Source organism: Xiphophorus hellerii, chromosome 20 (genome assembly GCF_003331165.1).
Source record: "Xiphophorus hellerii strain 12219 chromosome 20, Xiphophorus_hellerii-4.1, whole genome shotgun sequence".
NCBI lineage: Eukaryota > Metazoa > Chordata > Actinopteri > Cyprinodontiformes > Poeciliidae > Xiphophorus > Xiphophorus hellerii.
This window is the reverse complement of record NC_045691.1, coordinates 25019796-25039248: the sequence shown is the minus strand read 5'-3', so window position 1 is coordinate 25039248 and position 19453 is coordinate 25019796. Positions and strand designations below refer to the sequence as shown.

Genomic DNA, 19453 nt, shown 5'->3' with positions numbered 1-19453 from the left:
AGCTGAACATAAATAAATAAATAAATTGGCTTGTAACATTGTTCAAAAATCTCTATCCGTATGGTGGCACTTGGAAATACAAAAATTGATTAGCGTCATCAAAATGTATGCCAAACCGTGTGTGTGTGAAATAGATAAATTACTGTCCCAGAAGCTAACTCTGACATTTTCAGAAGGTTATAATTAGTTCCACCATGTCAGCATAACTCAGAAGTGGGTCTGTGTGTACAGAGAAAGAGGAACTAGAAGCTAGAAGTGTTCAAATAAAGGTTTTAAAAAAGACAAAGCTGGCCCTTTAAATATAGCCCCTCAAAAAAAAAGTACATTTGAACTAAAAATGTTTAATTAAAACAGTGCTCTCTTTATTCTCTGTAAAACACTTTAGGTTAGGTCAGTTTAGAAAGACAGAAAAATGAAGACCAATCCAACTTCAGCCCTGTGGCCAGCAGTGTAATCCCTCCCAGGAGCAGAGTGCGCCCAGGGAGCCTCAGCTGCTAAATGCTCCGGCTTCAGAGGAACGATGGTGGAGGGCTGGTAAAGATGGCGGCTCTCTCCGAGGATGGGAGCTACGGATTAAATTGTGGCCAACAGGGTGCTGAAAGAGTATCCGTACTACACGTCAAGTTGACCGAGACGGCCCTGAGAGCGATAGAAAACTACCAAAGTAGTTCGGTGAGTTGAAGAAGACATTAATTCCTGTAAATATGGCAGCTGGCTGTCTCTAGCCGACGCCGCGTCTCCCAACTGCCACGCACAGCTAAAGCTAGGAGGTTAGCTAAACTGTTGACAGGGCGACTTTCTGCTTCTGTTTTTGATTAAATTAGTTTTGTGTCAGCCGGTTTGTGGGCTGATATTAATTAACGAAGGCCACGTCTTTTGTTCTGGCCAGGTTTTAGGAGCTGACACACATTTAATAAACTATAAATCCTCTTTGTTAACTTATTGACAGTCTGATTAGCGTTAGCACTGCTTCAGTCAGAATCCCCCTTTGCTGGTCAACCTAGTCCATGTTTCCTGTCCTCTCAACCGACCTAACGTGCTTACCCAATTAGGAAATGGTTTCAATATCGTACGTTATCAACATTTGAGTTTGTATTTTTTTTCTTTTAGAACTGTAAACAAGCATATTAGCAAACTTTAACTTTAATGCCTGCAAATTGTAACTATGTCACCACCAGTAACATGTAGTAGTATATACTAAAAAACTCAAATTGAACTTAGTTTAGCTTTGCAGGCTTTTAAAGCACGTCGGTGTTTGGTCAGGTTACCATATGGTCTCAACTGACTGGACAACCCAACACCGCAGCCTGCTAGGGATATGCACGTTCTGCTAGACTAGAGCCACCTTTTTATAGCTCTTTAACCTATTATACAATGTGGCAATCAAATATCTTTAATTGTTCCTGGAGAATGGCGTACAAGCTATTTTAATAGGTCAATGTTTTATATGTTTTTCTTACCGTCCCTGTCATAGGAGACAACAGTTAATACGTGACTCCAGTCGTGTTTGTAGTTGTAGAAAATCACATAATTAATAATGGCTGCTTATTTTAATAAGTATATATTTTATATACAACTGACATGAGCCTATTTACTATTTCACCACAAATAGATGATTTATACGGGGATCTGAGAAAATGCAACACATTATATATAACTTTTGTAATCTTTAAATGTTAAGGTGATGTAAGCATGTTGAGATTACCGCAGGTAAACTCACCTGAAGAAACCTCTGCGGACTTGAGTTGAAGCCAATTTATCTGCCCTTAACTTCTGTCAATCTGCCAACAACTAAAGAGTTACATAATGTCAGGACTCTGACTAGTTCGTTTCACTCTGATAAACTACAGCATAGAGCAGGGCATTAGTGTTCAGAAATCTCTTGTTGTGTTTCGTTTTGTTTTTGAGAGATGTGACAATCAGGCATTTCACGGTTGTCAGATTATGTTTTTCTTTCCTCTCCAAATAATGATAATAAAAAATATAAAAAGAAAACATGGTGCAGGTGTTCAAAGTTGTAGTTTGAATCTACCCTGAAGAAATTAAGAATTACTCATAGTAAAGCATTAAATCATACATTCCTAAAACAGTGTATTGAAACTGCATTTTGTTGGTTGATTAGTTTAAAGACCAGTCAGACATTTGGGATTGCCTTTACAAAAGGAGGATTACACCATGCACATACATCTGCTTTAAATGCCAGAATGTTAAAACACTTTGGTATTAATGCATTCAAATGTTCTCAAGCAAATAGTTGATTCAGACACAGTAATAGATCAGTTTTCATTTTGTTTTCATTTAATAGGTCAGTTTTTGTCTTTTCTTTGTCTGCTGACCTTTGGCAAAATTAAAGGAAAAAATTGTGAAGTTTTTTTTTTTTTTATGATGTCTCATGCAAAATTATTCCACATCAGCAATTAAACTCTGTAAAGCTCAATATTTTTTCTTTCATTAACTTGGGTTATAAACGTTAGGACGACTGAATTATCGCAAAGTCAAAAATTCTTTTGTAAGGGTCCGTTGGTTGTGTTAGTGCGTTCTGTCTGCTGAAGGGAAGCCTGCCATCTCTTGCTGACTGAGCAGCCCAAAACTGCCTGCTTTTTGTTTCTCTCCCTCCCAGTAATGTGTGCTGTTGTTGAACCAGTCATCGAACTATGGAAGCCGGCTATCTTTGTCGTTCTGTGGCGACGTGAAATGTGATCAGAACTGCGTGAGCGAGTGGGGGAGGGAGTCTGTGGCTTGGACTAGCTTAGCCTTCACAACTGTGACACAATTCTCTCAATCTTAAAGTATTTTATCAAAACTACGGTCCTTCCTTCACCATGTAAGTTTAAAAGCATGCGTCACGTTTACCATTGAAGGGAGGTAGCTGGATTTTTTTTTTAAAACTTCTTTCCTCTCTGGCTAGTTGATTGCAATGTTTAATGACTCTAGCCAAGTATTTTTTGTGTGTGTGCTAAGGCTTTGTGAAGAAACTGAGTTTTGTGCTTTCCTGTCCTAACCTATTATCTGCTGCAGCCACTGCAGATTTGTGGCTACCAGCTTTATTTAACCTAGACACTGACACACATGCATACCTGCCATACAATTTTACAGCTCTAAAACACTACAGGTTTACTTCACATTTCATTGTCAAAGTGGTATATCAAGAGAACTCTTCAAACATCACCTTTGACTTTATTTATCCTGCCTTTTTATGTGAAAAGAAGTGTAACTGTTGGTATAAATGTTTCCATGTTTACTTCCTGCTTGATAAAACATTTTCCTCCTCCATAACTTTACACTAATAAAGGCTTCAGTTTCTGTATTTGAAGAAACGGGCCAGGATTTCAGAGGTTACATTTTATTAAAAGGCAATAAGTAGTTAATATCTTGCCTCCAGTAGATTATTGCCCTTTCGCAGCTGTTTAGTCCACTTTAAATGGGCCAGAGTTCGTTATTGAGGTTGTCTGCTTAGGTTGATCAGGTGTGAAAGCTCATCATGCTCTGGTCTGTCTGGAAGGATAGGTGTCAGTTCAGTTGCAAATGAACCATGGCGGGGGTTACCTTATGGACGTTTTCACACCTACGGTTGGTTTACTTTGGTCCAAATCTCTTTATGAGTTTGACGGATTGCATTTGGAACCACTTCTTCCAAACGGTCAGTGTACGGATGTACACCCATTTCTGCGATTTTGGTGTTCACATCTCCACTAACAAACTGGATCAAGACTGGGAAGGAACCAGTTTGTTTTAAGCGGTGTGAAAACTACCTTTATATGGCCATGTAAGCTGATTGTCCAGCGAACCAAAGAGAGTAAGTGAGATATGATTTATAGGAATATGTTATTTGAAAACTCTCAATTCCTTGTATTTGTTGATATAACTACAGCTGCATTCATGGTACTGCTGCATTTACCACAACACTTAGATGAACCTGTTGGACAGCTCTCTGCTTCTTGTGACAGCGCCCCCAAACAAGCAACTGTTGTAACTGCGTATTGTCAAGGCGGTTGGATCTGCTTTCTGAAGTGTAACAGGAAATTGAACAAAACTACATAAAGAAAAATTTCTCTTGAGATTGGAGTCTTTTAAGGTGGCTTTGGTATTAAATGTTAGCTTCAGCCTATATAACCACCTAATCTGGAATAATACTAAATTAAGACAACATAAAGTAAAGTCCTCTAGATAAAATATGAAATGCTCTGCACATGTTCAATTCATCTGGATCAAATAATGGCTCATTCGCAGGCATCTGTAGAACAATTGCATGCGGTGACTACCACCAGGGAGAGAACTTAAAAACGTTGGACACTCCTGCCATGCTACGTTTTAGCATAGCATGGTTCAGATCAATCCATTTCTGGATTTCTTTTTGGCCTGATGTTCTTTATTCTAGCACATAAGACAAAAAATGTGCATCAGGTATTTGTGTTTTTGCTTGATGCTTTTGTAGACTAAATGTTAGTTTTGATACACTTACTGAATAGAAGATAAATACAAGATTTTTCTTCATTTGATCTGCTGATTACCGATCAGACGCAACCCAGAGAGAATCGACCTGATTTTGATTTTTGTTGAATTTTGACGGCTTAAATTTAATGTGGACTTTTTTTTTTGTTGATGAACTCTTATATCTATTGTTAACTTGATTATGTTCCCTCTTTGTCAGTAATTGTAAACAGATTTAACTGTGTTCTTTCCTTCCTATTGCAGAATGTACCATCTTCAAGGCCAAAAGTACAATTCAAGGGACTTCAAGGGGTAATTTTTATCTTATTTACATAGTTTGTATTAAAATCCTCATAGTGTGAGGTTTAATGTTGCACACTTCATGCTTTGGTAAAAGTGTGTTGGTATTTCTGCCATGTCTTTAAAGAAAACATCCATTTCTATCAAACAGGGCATTATCAGATTTCAACAGAGTTGTAAACAATCGGTCTGACTTTTCTTTGGGGACCAGTGTGTGTTGGAACAATGAAACATAAAACGAGCTGTACTGAGGGACACAAGGTCCTGTACTTGTGAACGCAGCGCTACTTAAATATGGATGTCTTGAACGACAATAAAAACCATTGACCTATCCCAGTCTTGTTTAGTCAATTAGCTAAAGAGTTACTCATCATTAGTCTCTTTTAATGACTGTGAAAATACCTCTCACTTACAAACTAGTAAATTAAACCTTGGTCACCATTCTGTTTTACAAATTTAAAGTCTCATATTTAGGCAGTTTTTTTTTTACTTTATTTTACAGCACATTAAAATTCCCAGGACTGACTCCTCGGACGCCTTCCACAACTTTGATTTTTACCTGTCTAATGTGGGCAAGGACAACCCTCAGGGAAGCTTTGAATGCATCCACCAGTATGTGTCCAGGTAATGGTAATCGCTATTCAGCTGAATCAACTGTTGCTGTCTTACTACGCGTTGCTGGAAGGTAATCCCTCTCTGCCTCGCATTTCTCTCTCGCGCTGCATCTTTGTCTCCAGCTCAGGGGCCTCACACCTGGCATTGTTGGCGACCGTTCAGGACAAGGTCACAGTGTGCGCCACCAATGACTCCTACCAGGTGACCCGGGAACGTATGACCCAGGCCGCGGAGGACACGCGTGAACGGGGGACCAAAGTCATCAAGCCTGGGGGGCAATACCGAGGTAAGGCCCTCAGCCCAGCTTTGTTTATCTGCCACTGTGAAGTCTTTTTTTTTTCTGTTTATTTGTTTTGGACCGTTTTGACCTAGTCTCTGGCACTTTGTTTTAATTTGAACAGAAATTGAATTCAATTAATAGTGTCCCTTTATTTTTGATGTAGTTTATAATAACCTTTTTATGATGTAGTTATGTCTTAATGCTTACAATATGAACAAAAAAAGTGAAGTTATGTTTTGGAAACAAGTAAAATTATATCTTCTAAAACTCTAGTTGTTTTTATTTTTAACCAGGACAAACTCCAAATGAAGGTCTTTACTAAATAATATTTTTTGCATTAGTAACCTTGAATTTTAGCAAACTTTCCCATTTTTGGACTTCATAGCTGGCATGCCAAATTATTGCCCATAAAGATTAAGCATTATAGTTAGTATTATTATAAAAAAGAGTCAAACTTAAAATTTTGATATTCTTTTGTAATTTTTAAAAAATGTTTCAGTTCATTAAACAAATTTTAATCAGACATCTAAAGTTTGAAAATTCACACTGTATCTTTCAAATACCTTGCCATTGTAAAAAAAAGTCAACCTCACACAGTTTGCTTAATCATAAATAAGCTGTAATTAACCACATTTTGAGGAAAGCTGACTTCTGTTTAACAAAATACAGGGCTTGATAACTTCCTGTAAAATCAGTCACTCAAACAGGACCCGTCTGACAACATGATGTAGGCAGAAAGATCTCAGAGTGCAATATATGGTGCCTTAGTACAAAGACACTCAGATGAAAAGCAAAATGAATCGCATCTGTCAGTCTGGAAAGTTTACAAAGCCATTTCCAAGGTTTGAGTCTCCACAATCCCCAATGAGAGCCATTGTCCAAAGAATGAAAAGTTATGAAACACTGGCGAACCTTCACAGGAGTGGGCAGTCTACCAATGTTACTCCAGAGAGTGTTTCGACCCATCCACAATGTCATAAAATAACCCAGAACAACATCTAAAGCCTCCCTTGCCTCAGTGAAGGTCAGTGTTCATGATCTAACAGTCGGAAACAAGCTGGCATAAATGACGTCCATCAGAAAGTTCCAAGGCGAGGCCAATTGCTGTCTAAAAAGGGCACAAAGGCCTGAGGACACGTGTTATGCAGCAGGTCAGGTTGCTAAAGCACATCAGTGACAGTAACCCCCCAAAAAAATCAAAATAAGGGTTCTAGATTAAAATAAGACCCTAAGGCCGAACTTTAAAACGTCTTTATGCTCAAAACCCCCCAATGTGGCTCAATTAATACAATAAAAAAAAAAAGAATGATGAGACAAAATTCCTCAGTAATGTGAAAGACTAATTGCCAGTTATTGCAAATGTTTGATGGTAGTTTTGGCTGCCAAGGTTGCCACAACCAGTTATTAGCTTTATGAGGCAATTACTTTTCCTCAAAGAACAACGCTGTCTTTTAAAGATTATTCCCCTTAATGACTCCATTTTTAAAAAAAATTTATTCAGGTTAAATGTCTTTAATTGACATAAAAATAAAATTGTGAGCTATATTTTTCTGTACTCTACTAAGTTGTCTGAAAGTTCCTCTCTGCATAGAGAAGCTAAAGTTAATCTCATTTCAAAATGAGATGAAAAAAAGGAATCCTTTGTTTTTGTGCCCAACACTTGCAGCAGATACAGATCCGAGGATTATGAAGGTATTGCAGAAGAATTTAAAATATGAACTTTCTGAGGTACTTTTTTTTTGTAATTATCTGTATAATATGACCTCTGTCCTCTGTGACATAAATGTAAGAATCGATTTACATAAACAAGTTTAGACAGAAACTGATTCAGACAGAAACTGGGAAACGAGAGGAGCTGCATAGAAAAGCGGTGGGTCTGAAACCTGTCACAGCTGGTTTACTGTCAGCACCTTTTTACGCAAAATCCATTTTAAGCCATTTATTTATCCAAAACTTCTCGCTATCTTTAATAATCTGGTTCTTTTGAGATATAGCCATATTATTAGGATTTTTATTATTAATGCTTGGCATTTCTGTGTGGAAATGATTTAAACCTTTTAGATAAAGTACAGATCATCTCGCGTTGCGTCTTGCCTGGAAAAAAAAACTGGTTTCCTTTCTCTTCTCCGTCACTAGCCTTAATCTCTTAAAGAACTTTAGAATTTCATAACAAGTGTTAGGAAGCATGAGAACGTGCCGTCTCTGTTGTAAAACACGTGGCTCAGAAATACAACAGTCGTCTAAACGCCTTCCTTTAGCTAACGAGGGATACACTTGTTATGTGTCCTTAAAATATCAAAGTTAGTGTTCACCTGTCCTTTCTGGCTTTATTTACATTGATGATGAACTAGGTTATTCTTTGCTTCTGCCTAATTTGTCCATTAATTGCATAAGTATTATTCCAAGAAATGCAGAGTTCAATTTGATGGCCAGTTTTCCCCATTATGCAAAGGTATATATACATATATTTTAAAGGTTTTGTTGGCTCTAGTTGCCGTTATTTGAAAGTAGTTTGACAGGGAAAAGGGTAATGAGTGAGGGGGAAGACATGCCGCAAATATCGCCAGGCCGTGAATCGAACCTGCGATCACCGCCACGAGGACCAAACCCTAGTGCTTTGCCCCTGTGCTACCACAGCACCCGGTAGATATTTTTAATAGCAAGTGGTGGGTTGTATCTGTTTAGATCTGTGCTGGTTTTTTTAGATATATACATAAACCCATACGATATGCAGATCAAACTCCCTGTGGAGAAAATGTTTAACGCAGTTTTTACGTTCTGTGTTTAGGAAAACAGGTGCACACTCGTAAGCCAGCACTGTCGGCCCCAGATGTAGTCCCAGAGCGCAAACGCTCCACGCCTATCAACCCAGCCAACACTATACGCAAGTGCCTTTCCAACAACCCCGTATCTCAGAAGCCCTTCCGGGACCGCATCATCCACCTGCTGGCGCTCAAGTCCTACAAGAAGCTGGAAGTGCTAGGCCGTCTGCAGCGGGACGGTATCAACCAGAAGGACCGAAACTCACTGGGGACTACCTTGCAACAAGTAATCAGACATTTTGTTTACCCACATTTTGGATTATGTGCAGCAATTAAAGTTGGATTAAGCCCAAGTCGCATCTTGGGCAACGCAGAAAATCCAGTGCAGCTAATTTTGCACTGCGCAAAGTTGCACTGTGCAACTTTCATAAGGCCTCTGAGTCGACATTAATCCCAGAGATCCTCTTTGCTCTTGTTCAACATATGATTAAAGTTTCTACATTTGCCCGAGGAAGTTCTGTCTTCTGTAAAAAGAAAAAAGAAAGTCTCCATTGATTAGAAACCAATCACTAAATTGTTGCAGGTCATTTGCATGCACAGGTGGCCCGTGCAGGAAATTCGAAAGTTTCAATACATGTAAGAAAAGTTCTCATGCAACTGAAGTTTGAACTTTTGAAACTCGCTCACTGAGTCTTTGTTCAACAGGTGGCAATCCTGAATCCCAAAGATAACACTTACTCGCTGAAGGAGTCTATTTATCGCGACGTGCAGCGAGACTGGCCTGGCTATTCTGAGGATGAGAAGATCCAAGCTGACCGGATTCTAGCCCGGTACTGGAATAACCTGTTATCCTTTTGTCTCTCTTGTTTTTAAAAAGACTTTCTAAGTCTATTTTTATACAAGAGGAGAATCAGGGCCGCAGAGCCTCACGTGTTATTAAAGCCTGCACACTGCAGGTGATGCATTATATGACTCAAGCAGAGACTTACATTGGCTTTTTGGTAAGAGTCAGAGAAGTAAACATAGTTGTCTTGAACTTCACAATATTCACGGTGTGTGACACTAAAACTATTTATTACAATTTGATTTGTTGTTTTTGTATATCCATTTTATTGGAGTTAAGTTGATAAATTATAACAAGATCATTGAAAATTGAATATTTTTTTTAAACCTTGCAATAAGTGTATCTTCTGAAAGATTTTCATTGTCATCCCAGCCCACATCTGCATGAAATTCAGACTCGGGTCCTAGTTTAAGAAGCCTAATAAATAAATAAAATATAGATAAAGAATATGAATATATAGAGAGAGTGTGTGTGTATGTGAATCTATGACGGCTGTAGGAAAGAAACTGTTTTTTTTTTCACCTAGTGCTACAGTAGTATAATGATATTTGCTCCACACTGACGTATTTCTTTGTTCTTAATAGCAAATTGGGTCTCCCTACTGAGAGAGTCTCATCAAACAGTTTGCCTAAAGACGGTTTCCCTTCATCCCCGCAGGTATGGAAAAAAAAAGTAAAAGAAAAACACAGACACCCACACAAGAGGATATAAATTTTAATTGAATTTTAAAACAATTTTCTTGCGCTCTCACAGAAGCACCAGGCAGACTTCGATTTCATCGACCCTCTGGCTCCCAAGAAAGCCCGCATCTCTCACCTCAGCAGCCGAGGGCCCTCAGCCTCGTCCTCCGACCGCCGCGAGGACGAGAGCAGCCCCCGCTCCAAACACTCATCCCTGCCCCCTAGCGTGACCTCAGGGCCTCCCACCCATCTCCCCATACCTTCCCACCCGCCGGCGCCGTCGCATCGGCAGCTCAGCCCAGCTTCCAACTCCAACTCCCCCAGCACCCCGGAAGGCTGCGGCACTCAGGACCTGCCCATGGACCAGAGCTCTTCCTGCAGAGACCCCTCGCCGAGCCCCTTCTCCCGCTCCCTGCAGGAGCGCTGTCAGCACCCGGCCCCCAGAGAAGCCGCCTCTCCCAGCCCGCCCCCCTGCACCTCTCTCACAGTTGCCTCCACTGTTGTCACCAGCCCTCCTTTGTCTAGCAGTACAAGTAAGAAATTCAAGAAGAAATCCAAGAAGCACAAAGACAAGGACCGTGAGAGGGTCAAAGGGAAACAAACGGAAAGAGCTTCCAGCAACATTCCTCCTGATGCGGTGGCAGAGGAGAGTCACAGGGTGAGAAAGAGGCGCAGCGCTGAGGAAGACATCGAGGTAGCTGTTGAGAAAAATCCTTACAAAGATCAAGGTATGACAGCAGACACATTGTTTGCATAGCTTAACCACCGAGCAGACGATACATTTAATATACTGAGTAATAAGTGATTCATACCTAGTGCAGTTCCTGTAAGTCCAGTTGGCCATCAGGTTTGAGTGTGACTTTAAGAGTCTTTGACACTGTTGTCAGATTGACTTGGAAACACTTTCACTAACAGCAGGAGTTTCTTTATTATCGCTTCACACGTCTCACTTTGCTTCACTCCGACTCCGGTGGAGCACATCCAGAAAGCCAGTTCATCCACATCAACAATTAGGTCCGACTAAACTTAGACGTGGGAAATATATTATGCCTTTGACAGCTGCATAGTGTTTTTCTGAACCAATCAGGGTTTTCTTATTTCGGTGGGCTAGAACAACAATTAACAGCATTAAAGGTTTTTTTGGTTTTTTTTCTGGAGCTCCGTAGTAATTTGTATTGCAAACAGTCACCACATTAGGAAAAGCAGTTACTGTAAAACAGAATGTTACTAAAGTTAAGCAAAACAATTCATTGCCAAGTTGGCATTTTTTCCTTTGATTAGCATCAGATATTCATGACCATTGTTAGTTAGTCGGACTGCTGTTTCAGTCCTACTGCATGATGGACTTTACATCATTCTGTAAAGTCCATCATCTTTACAGAATGATGATCCTTACTTGAGTCAGATTCCTACAGGCTGCCAGCAATCCAAGTCAAAATCCAGCTTGTTGAGTATCAGAGATCAAAAACTACACATGATAAAACAGAGCAACCTCACTGTAATTTGTTCATTTTTCTTCTTTTCTCTTGGTCTTCCATTTTAAATAACTAATTAAACACATCACTGATGCTGAAAGTAACTGAGTTTTCTTCTCACTTTCATGACAACCTTAAGGAAGAGAGTTGATGTTAGTGCATCTTGGTGGGGTTTAGGTTTTGGTGCTTTCACTGATGAAAGATTTTTGTTTCCATTCAGTTGCTCAGGAGCCAAGGTGAAAATTCATCAAGGTTTTAGGTCATCTCTGATTTTAGTCTTTTAGCAAAAGTAAAAAGTTTGTACATGTAATGACTGTCATTTTAGATGGATTGTTTTAGTTTTTAATAGCTGTGTTGTCCACATAACATTTTTTTTCCCAAATTATTCTACTAAACTAAATCCAGAAAAGTATAATCCTCTAAATTTTGTTGGATTTACAAACTAACCTTTTTTAAGCTAACCTTTGAATAGAGAAGTCCTAAACACCATTTAGACAATCCCGTCTGTTTTAAAGCGTCCTGGTTTTAGATTATTATCCACCAGTAGTGAGAAAAAGCTGACTTGTAGATTTAAAATTTTAGTTTTAAACCCCAGTCAGAAACTGGACAAGGTTTAAATTAGCTTGTGGTCTAAATATCTCTATTAAATACATTGTTTTTATGTCTTGTTCCAGATTTTTTAAGTTAATTACATTTTCTTTTCCAAAATGAAAAAGGAAATATACTAATGGGAGTTTTTCTCATTAATATTTTTATCTGAAAGCGCTGACTTTTATCTAAAATCTCACTACTGGGTGATTTTGACCATAGAAGGAAGAATCTGCCATGAACAGGAACTGCACAGGAAGTCTGAACTTAATTCAGCACTATTCACTAGAAAATCCATAAATGCCATCATCAGTAGAACAACCCTCTTCTGCCCTCTATGGGCTAATTAGGCGTATTGTACAACCCAAAATGAAAAGGTTCTTGTGGTCCCCTCTTGTTTTCTGTTTTGTTTTACTTTCTTCACTTGTCATGGGGCAATTCAAAAGAATTTTAAAGAATTTTTTTTTTTTTACTTTTTTCTTTTAATTTGAATTCGGTGTATAAGCGACTCGCTGGTATGTGACTTACTACATCTGTTCTGAAACCTGATTCTGTCAGCAAACCTTTTTGAGGAAATATTTCTAGTTTTTATTGTCTTGATTTTATTAAAATCCATCACTGTTCTGATGTTTAGTTTCACCGGACGTGTTCAGAAATAATGAACTGAAAGTCATAAAGGCTGGTGGTAAGACTTTGTTCTCTCTGCCACTTCACCTCCATAATTTTGCCCTCTACATTTTTTCATTATGGTTTGGATTTTAGCCTTTTTTAAGTTCAGCACTTTGGGCCATATAAGTGATTTTTTTTGTGATATTTTGTGCTGATGAATTCAGATATTGATGTTGCATTTAACTGTGCCACCTGGTTTGTTTAGTTTCTTAGTGAGCCTTCATCATGTTGAATGGGCTTCCAGTTCAGTATCGACTTTTCTTTTCCCTTCTTGTCTTTTCAGTCAAAGAGAAGCCAGTCCATTCCTCTGAATCTTCTTCCAAAACTGATGTGGCCAACTATGTAGTGTGAGTTTTAATTTTCAATTTGACAAATGAAGAAAACAACTTTATTTGAAGAGGATGCAGAAATGGCATAGAGCACTCTTCTGTGTCCTTCAGAGCTTTGTTTTTTCCCTGCTCTGTCTGATTATAGAGAAGCTCAGCATGTGCAAAGCTTCCTGCGTGAATCTGTAGGAATGATAACTGCTTGGAGAGGTGGACTGACGGACGGTTTTATGCTTACCGCACATTCACAGGAAGTACGCCCCGCTGGCGTCTCTCGACCAGAGACAAAGCTACAAAGACGACTTCAACGCAGAATACGACGAGTACCGTCAGCTGCACGCCCGCGTGGAGAGCATCACCAGGCGCTTCACTCAGCTCGACGCTCGGTGTAGGAAGCTGGTTCCCGGCACCAAGGAGTACCAGGTCGGGCTGAAGCACTGCCTTCATCTTTGAGCAATAACAGCACGTCATATTTACTAATGAGCGTAAGATGTATAATGTAGAGAAAGTTTCATACAACTTGTCTGATAGTGAGGATTTGGATTAGTTTCTGTCAGTAAACTCATTCAGTTTAGGCAAAGAAATTATCCTGTTTTTTTAATGCTTGTTTTTACTTAAACATTTGTTGATGTAGCTTAAAGTTTTTTCTGACATGAAATAATTTTTCTTAACAGAAAGTACAAGAAGAGGTCTTGAAAGAGTACAAAAAGATGAAACAAGTGAGTGGTTCAACTGGCTACTGTAATATTTGCTTTTCTGACTCTGACAGGCGGTGTGTTCTTTGATGTTAACCATTTGCCTTAATCCATTTTTATTCTAGTGATCTTCTATATTTCTGTAGATCTAAACACCAAGTCTTAATCAGCACGGTGCCTTCCCTGAGAGCTACAATCCTGCCACGTTTCGATGCATCCCTCTTCTAACACAGCACATGAATGGCTCATCAGCAGGCCTCTGCAGAGCTGAATAACATGGTGATGAGGGAATTCAGGCTTTTCATTCAGATGTTTTGGAGAAGAGATGCATCCAAACAGGGCTGCACAGTGGCGCAGTTGGTAGCACTGTTGCCTTGCAGCAAGAAGGTCCTGGGCCCCGGGGTCTTTCTGAGTTTGCATGTTCTCCCTGTGCACGCGTGGGTTCTCTCTGGGCACTCCAGCTTCCTCCCACAGTCCAAAAACATGACTGTCAGGTTAATTGGTCTCTCTAAATTCTCCCTAGGTGTGAGTGTGTGTGTGCATGGTTGTTTGTCCTGTCTGTCTCTGTGTTGCCCTGCGACAGACTGGCGACCTGTCCAGGGTGACCCCGCCTCTCGCCCGGAGCGTTAGCTGGAGATAGGCACTAGCAACCCTCCCGACCCCACTACAGTGTGTACAGAAAATGGATGGATGGATGCATCCAAACATTACAGGACAGTAGTTCTGGAAGACTAAACAGCAAGTCTGCTGTAAAACTAAAAAAAATAAAATAAAAATCTCTCCTGGAATGTCTTCAACCCCTGGATCTGTACCTCCGAGATTAAGTTGTATTAAGGTGTTGGAATGAAGTAGTCAAAGTTCAGACATAAAGTAGGAATCTGCAACAAGATTTGAAATAAGTTCTTTACTTTTCATCTAATCTGACAGAGATTGAGCTATTTTGCAAAGAACTATGGGTAAACTCTGTCAGTCTGTCATAGTCTCCTAATAGAGACGCTTCAGTGGCAGCAAAACGTGGCTCTGCAAGGTCTTTACCCAGGGCTCACACGTCCACGTGTATTCCACATTTTGCGATCTTCGTTTGTAGAAAGGTTTTAAAAGCAGAAACAAATCTCTCTACCAGTACTTTGTGTTGGTTGAAGTTTGGTGTGAATATTTTTGCAAAACACTGTCGAATTTTCTGGATTTTTGACTCAACTTATTTAATAGTGATGTCAGAAGGATGTTCTTTAATAGAATGCTGTTTTAAACCCAGCTGGTAAAATTAGCTTTTAATCAGTGTTTTACATTTATTGCAGGTAGAAATGGACAATATGGCTGAGAAACGCATCACAAATATAAGCGATTTATATTACAGTATCAATAGTTTTTGATTTTTTTTGTTTGTCTTTAAATATCTAAAATTGCTGCCAAACTGGTGGTGTGACCTTATTCAGCTTTCCCTCCACAGCGTGTTTTTATTTTTAAGCAGAATACACCTAAAACTGCTGCTGCGCAAGTTACTCAACAGGTTGTTGCTAGGCAACCAAAGAGCGAGTTGCCATCAACCTACCTTAGCTGGCTGCGAGAGGTTGAGCAGCTAATGTCTTTCCATTGCCTACATCCCCCAAAATGCTGTGCGGTTCTCGATCTGAGTTCAATGAAATTCTTGAATATTCTACTCAGAGGCATTATCTATTGATATTGAACATGTCTAGTGTGGTACAGATTATTGATTTTATGTCCAGCCCTAATTTCAGAGATGACTTAAACATTACTTGGCCTCACGCGGCCAAACGTGAGCCGCGGCACAATACTGCCTTACAGGGACGAAAGTTGAGTCTGACCTTATGGATTTGCGTTTCTTACAGCACAACCCCAACTACCATGAAGAGAAACAGCGCTGTGAATACCTGCACAACAAGCTGGCCCACATCAAGCGACTAATAGCTGATTTTGACCAGCGCAGAGCCCAGGCCTGGTGTTGAGAAGCCAGCACCGATCAGTATTGTGAACGGAGTGTCAAGCCAGGGTGGGAGTGACCAAACCCGCTCTTATTTATTTAACGCCTCTTTATTTCCTGCCCCTATGTCCTTCTCTCTGTCTGTCTCTCTCTTCCTATTCCTTTTATCCTTCATTCCCTCCCTCTTTTCTTTGATTCCACAGGCTCATTAATAGCCTGCAATATTGAAAATCTTTTGTTTTCCCCCCGTGATGAATTTGGTCCTGTGGAATTGATGCCACTGGATCAGCAGAAAGGAGCAGCCTACTTGTGTGAAATCTTCAGCTCTAACTTGTGAAGGACTCTCTTCAGACTAAAAGTATTTTTGAGCACCAGAGAGAAAATATTAACTTGTATTTAAGTAAAAAAAAAAAAAAGAAAAAGAGGGAGATCTATTTATTTTGAGACTCGTATTGAAAACAAGAGTTAGCAGATGATATATTGTTTAATTTTTTTTTTCTTGAGCAATGCAAAAAAAAAAAAGAGGAAAAAAAGTGTATACCACAAGCCTTATGTGTTGAATTTGTGAAGCCATTTTTGCACACAAGATCCATGCTTCTCATTTAGCTGAGATTTTTTTTTCTGCTGCCTCGTTTTCCATTAACCCCTCAAACAAAAACCGTACTATAAAGACTGCTGCCGAAGCTGAGCGAAAAGGGAAGGAAAGGGGGCGGTGGGGAGGAATCGCATGAGCTTTATGAGAAGTAGCAAAACGTGTGCATGGGTGGTAGATGATTAGTTGTGAAAGAGGGGAGAGGCTGGGGAAACCAAAGGCTTGTGATCCTGTGACACCTCTGGGTGGGCGGGCGGTGGGGGTGGGGGCAGTATTCTTTGCACCAAATAAAATTCACAATGCCTTACGGCGTTTGCATTTGGGAACGTGGACTGTGGTCCACAGGCTATGCAAAGGAACTACAACTGCCTGAAACGTATTTGAGTGTGTGTGTGTGTGAGAGAGACTGGGTGTATGATGATGATAGGAAGGGATACAGAGTGCAGAATGAGTATGTGAGCGTAAGGTTGTGAATGATATGGAGAATAAAAGTTAGAAACGTGAAATCCCCCCTCCCAAAAAAAAAAAAGAAGCTGCTATAGTCTGTTTACCAGCCGGTGCACTCGGGATCATCCCGGCCGGAGACTCAGTACCTGATCCTAGAAGTAGTGATGCAAAACATCCTCTTTTTTCCCCCCTTCAGCAGTTTCTTTCTCAACCATGGAAAGAGTCACCTCCACCCCGTATTTATCCAGTGGCAAACAGTGTATATTTCAGTTTTTGAAAGAAGCCACCTCATCCAACAGAGGACCCATCTGTTCTTTGGGGGTTCCTTGTATTTAATTGTTGGTTTAAAAAGAGTTCAGTTTTGAACTTCCTCTGCATTGATGCAGGTTTGTTTTCATGGATTGAATGGCTGGCTTCTGTTCTTTCTTTTTTTCTTCTTCTTCCCAACGAAGGAAAAGAAATGTTTACAGACTTGTTGGAACGTTTGCCAAAGATGAAATGCCTTTCTGGTACCGCTTCTATGGAGTAAAGGTTCTGATAGTAGAACAAGTTAAGGACATATTAAGACAACAGATTTACAGAATGAGTTGTCTGTTGAAAAAAAAAAAGAAATGTTCAGAAACGTGAAGAGGATCCGCCTCTTCATTAAATCTGTTATTGGGCTACTTAGAGTTTGCCCCATGTAATTTCCACTGGGTGATTTAAATATGTTGGTTGTGGCATTCTTCCTTAGGGTCAGTCTCTGCAGCAGACTGGCTGTTTTGGTTTTCTGCCAGAATCAGTGGGGAAAAAAATATATTGTTTTCCCTTTTTTGGTTACTTTTGACAGAAATATTAAAACCTGTATGTTTAGATCTCACAACGTCTCACACAGATTTGGATCACATAAATTACATTTATTTAAAAAGGTGAATTCCTTGAGTTTAAAGCATGCCTCTTTCTTTTTATTCCCCGCCCCAAAGTCTCCATGGTGTTGTCCCATTGGGCCTCTTCAGCATTCCAAGGGTTTCTGTCCTAATCAGAAATTTTCTTGGGTTTGGTTAGAACAACATGATATGGCCTAATGTGACTTCATGTAATAAAGGGATTTGACCAGTCTTAATGAGCAAAATAAGAAAAGTACCCAAGCAAAACAAGAACATTTGGACTGAAATGTCATCTTGCTCTCCTGAAAATGTAAAAGACATTTCAATAAAAATCAACTTGGTTTACATGGAAATATGTCTCTTGTCTTTTTTAGAATGTCGGATGCCTTTTCTGACATTCTGAACTTACCCCAACTTCTGGGCTTGGTCATTAGCCACTTCAGTTATTCTGAAGCAACTCCAAAAGCTTTGCATATGGAAAATATCTCCTCAAAGATGTGGACTTTCTTCACACTTTAGGAAACTGACCAGAAAGGGACATCTGCTAAAAATCCATGCTGTCCAAGTGTATAAAACATCTCAGGTGTTGTCTCAAAACTTCTACATTTACGTAAAGTAGAGAAACCTTTAAAAAAAATACTTATATATACAATATAAAATTGTATTTTTTGAAGTCACTTTTGGTCACTCTCAACTGACAGAAAAATGTCTTAATAAATGTAATCATTGCAGCTGTAAATCTGCCTTGTTTTTTATATACGGGGCGTTTTCTTCTAAAACTGAATTGAATGAGTTCTTCCAAAACACAAATTTACGGACATTAACCTGGCTGCTCATGTCCTCTCTCTCATCGGGTCGGTAAAGAAGTAAGGTTAGCTAAAATGATGTCGTGGGCTATCATCACTGTTGACGAACACTGATTTACTCCATTCAGCATGTAAAGCTGTAGCCTTTTCATGAAAACAAAAATGGCTTAAATGCTACCAGTAGTGTGTGGGCTAACGCCATCATGTTAATGTGGATTTACGCTATTAAATATGCAAACATTAGTTTATAAGTTAAAATTTGCTAAAATGTAGCACGTAGCAGTGTTGTAGTCAAGACCACTTAACCAAAGAGCAATGAGCATGGACCTTACCAAGCTCCGCCCACAACCGACCCACGTGACCGCAAGTCTCACAAACAAAGCCTCGCTGCTCTTTGTTTCTATGTAAACGTGACTCGATTAGTGCATCATTTCTACCGGATTTTCACAATATATCAGCTACTAAATGGACAGAGGAACTAACAAGTTCATGCCATCATCTGGGAGGAGGTTACTGGTTTCTCAGTCACAAGCTGGTTGCAAACCTGAGGCCAGCAGGTGTCAGTCAGTTATGGTAGATCTGAAATTTGGTTTGATGACGTCAATATGAGAAGCTACAGACTGATAGCAGGAACCAAAGAGCTCTGCAAAGGTAAAGGCAAATCTTCTGAAGTTGGGATATAATTAATTTAATTTCACATAATTATCGCGGTAGAAGCCATTTGTTTGTTTAAGATTTTATGAAATATATTTGTTCTATTTGATGTTTGTTGTGAATGACGTAAACTCACAAACGAACGAGGTAATTAGTCCAACGTTTAGAAACTACAGCGGCTGTAATGCGCCACAGCAAAGGTAAACAAAGGTAAAATAACCCGAACAGGTGATCAACTCAAAACCACTCCTACCTTTTTACTCTCTCTCTCTCTTTGTAGTTTAAGCACACCTGTTACCGTGGCAACCGCCTGCGCCCCGCAAGACGAGCAAAGATGACAATCATTCGATGATTGTCATCATCGAATGACAATGATGTTGTCATTCGATAATTCGAGATATCTTTAGTTAGAATTATGACTAGTCAAAACTAAAATCGAGATATCTTGAATTTACTTTATGACTAGTCATAATTTAATTGT

General features: G+C 39.6%; 1 protein-coding gene across 2 annotated transcripts; it reads left to right on the top strand.

The window, feature by feature from the left end:
* The first annotated feature begins 463 nt into the window (after positions 1 to 463).
* Positions 464 to 17865, top strand: ell2 (elongation factor for RNA polymerase II 2). Of its 2 annotated transcripts, none has more exons than XM_032549802.1 (12): positions 464 to 672; positions 4696 to 4743; positions 5234 to 5355; positions 5469 to 5632; positions 8415 to 8674; positions 9094 to 9218; positions 9817 to 9889; positions 9986 to 10640; positions 12928 to 12991; positions 13222 to 13393; positions 13645 to 13689; positions 13812 to 14067. In XM_032549802.1, the coding sequence occupies exons 1-12, from the start codon at positions 499 to 501 to the stop codon at positions 13815 to 13817; spliced, it is 1908 nt and encodes a 635-aa protein (XP_032405693.1). In that variant the 5' UTR covers positions 464 to 498; the 3' UTR covers positions 13818 to 14067. The 2 variants fall into 2 exon arrangements, with proteins under 2 accessions (XP_032405693.1, XP_032405692.1); XM_032549801.1 differs by lacking the exon at positions 13812 to 14067 and adding an exon at positions 15516 to 17865 and having other exon boundaries at positions 466 to 672.
* The last annotated feature ends 1588 nt before the right edge of the window (positions 17866 to 19453 follow it).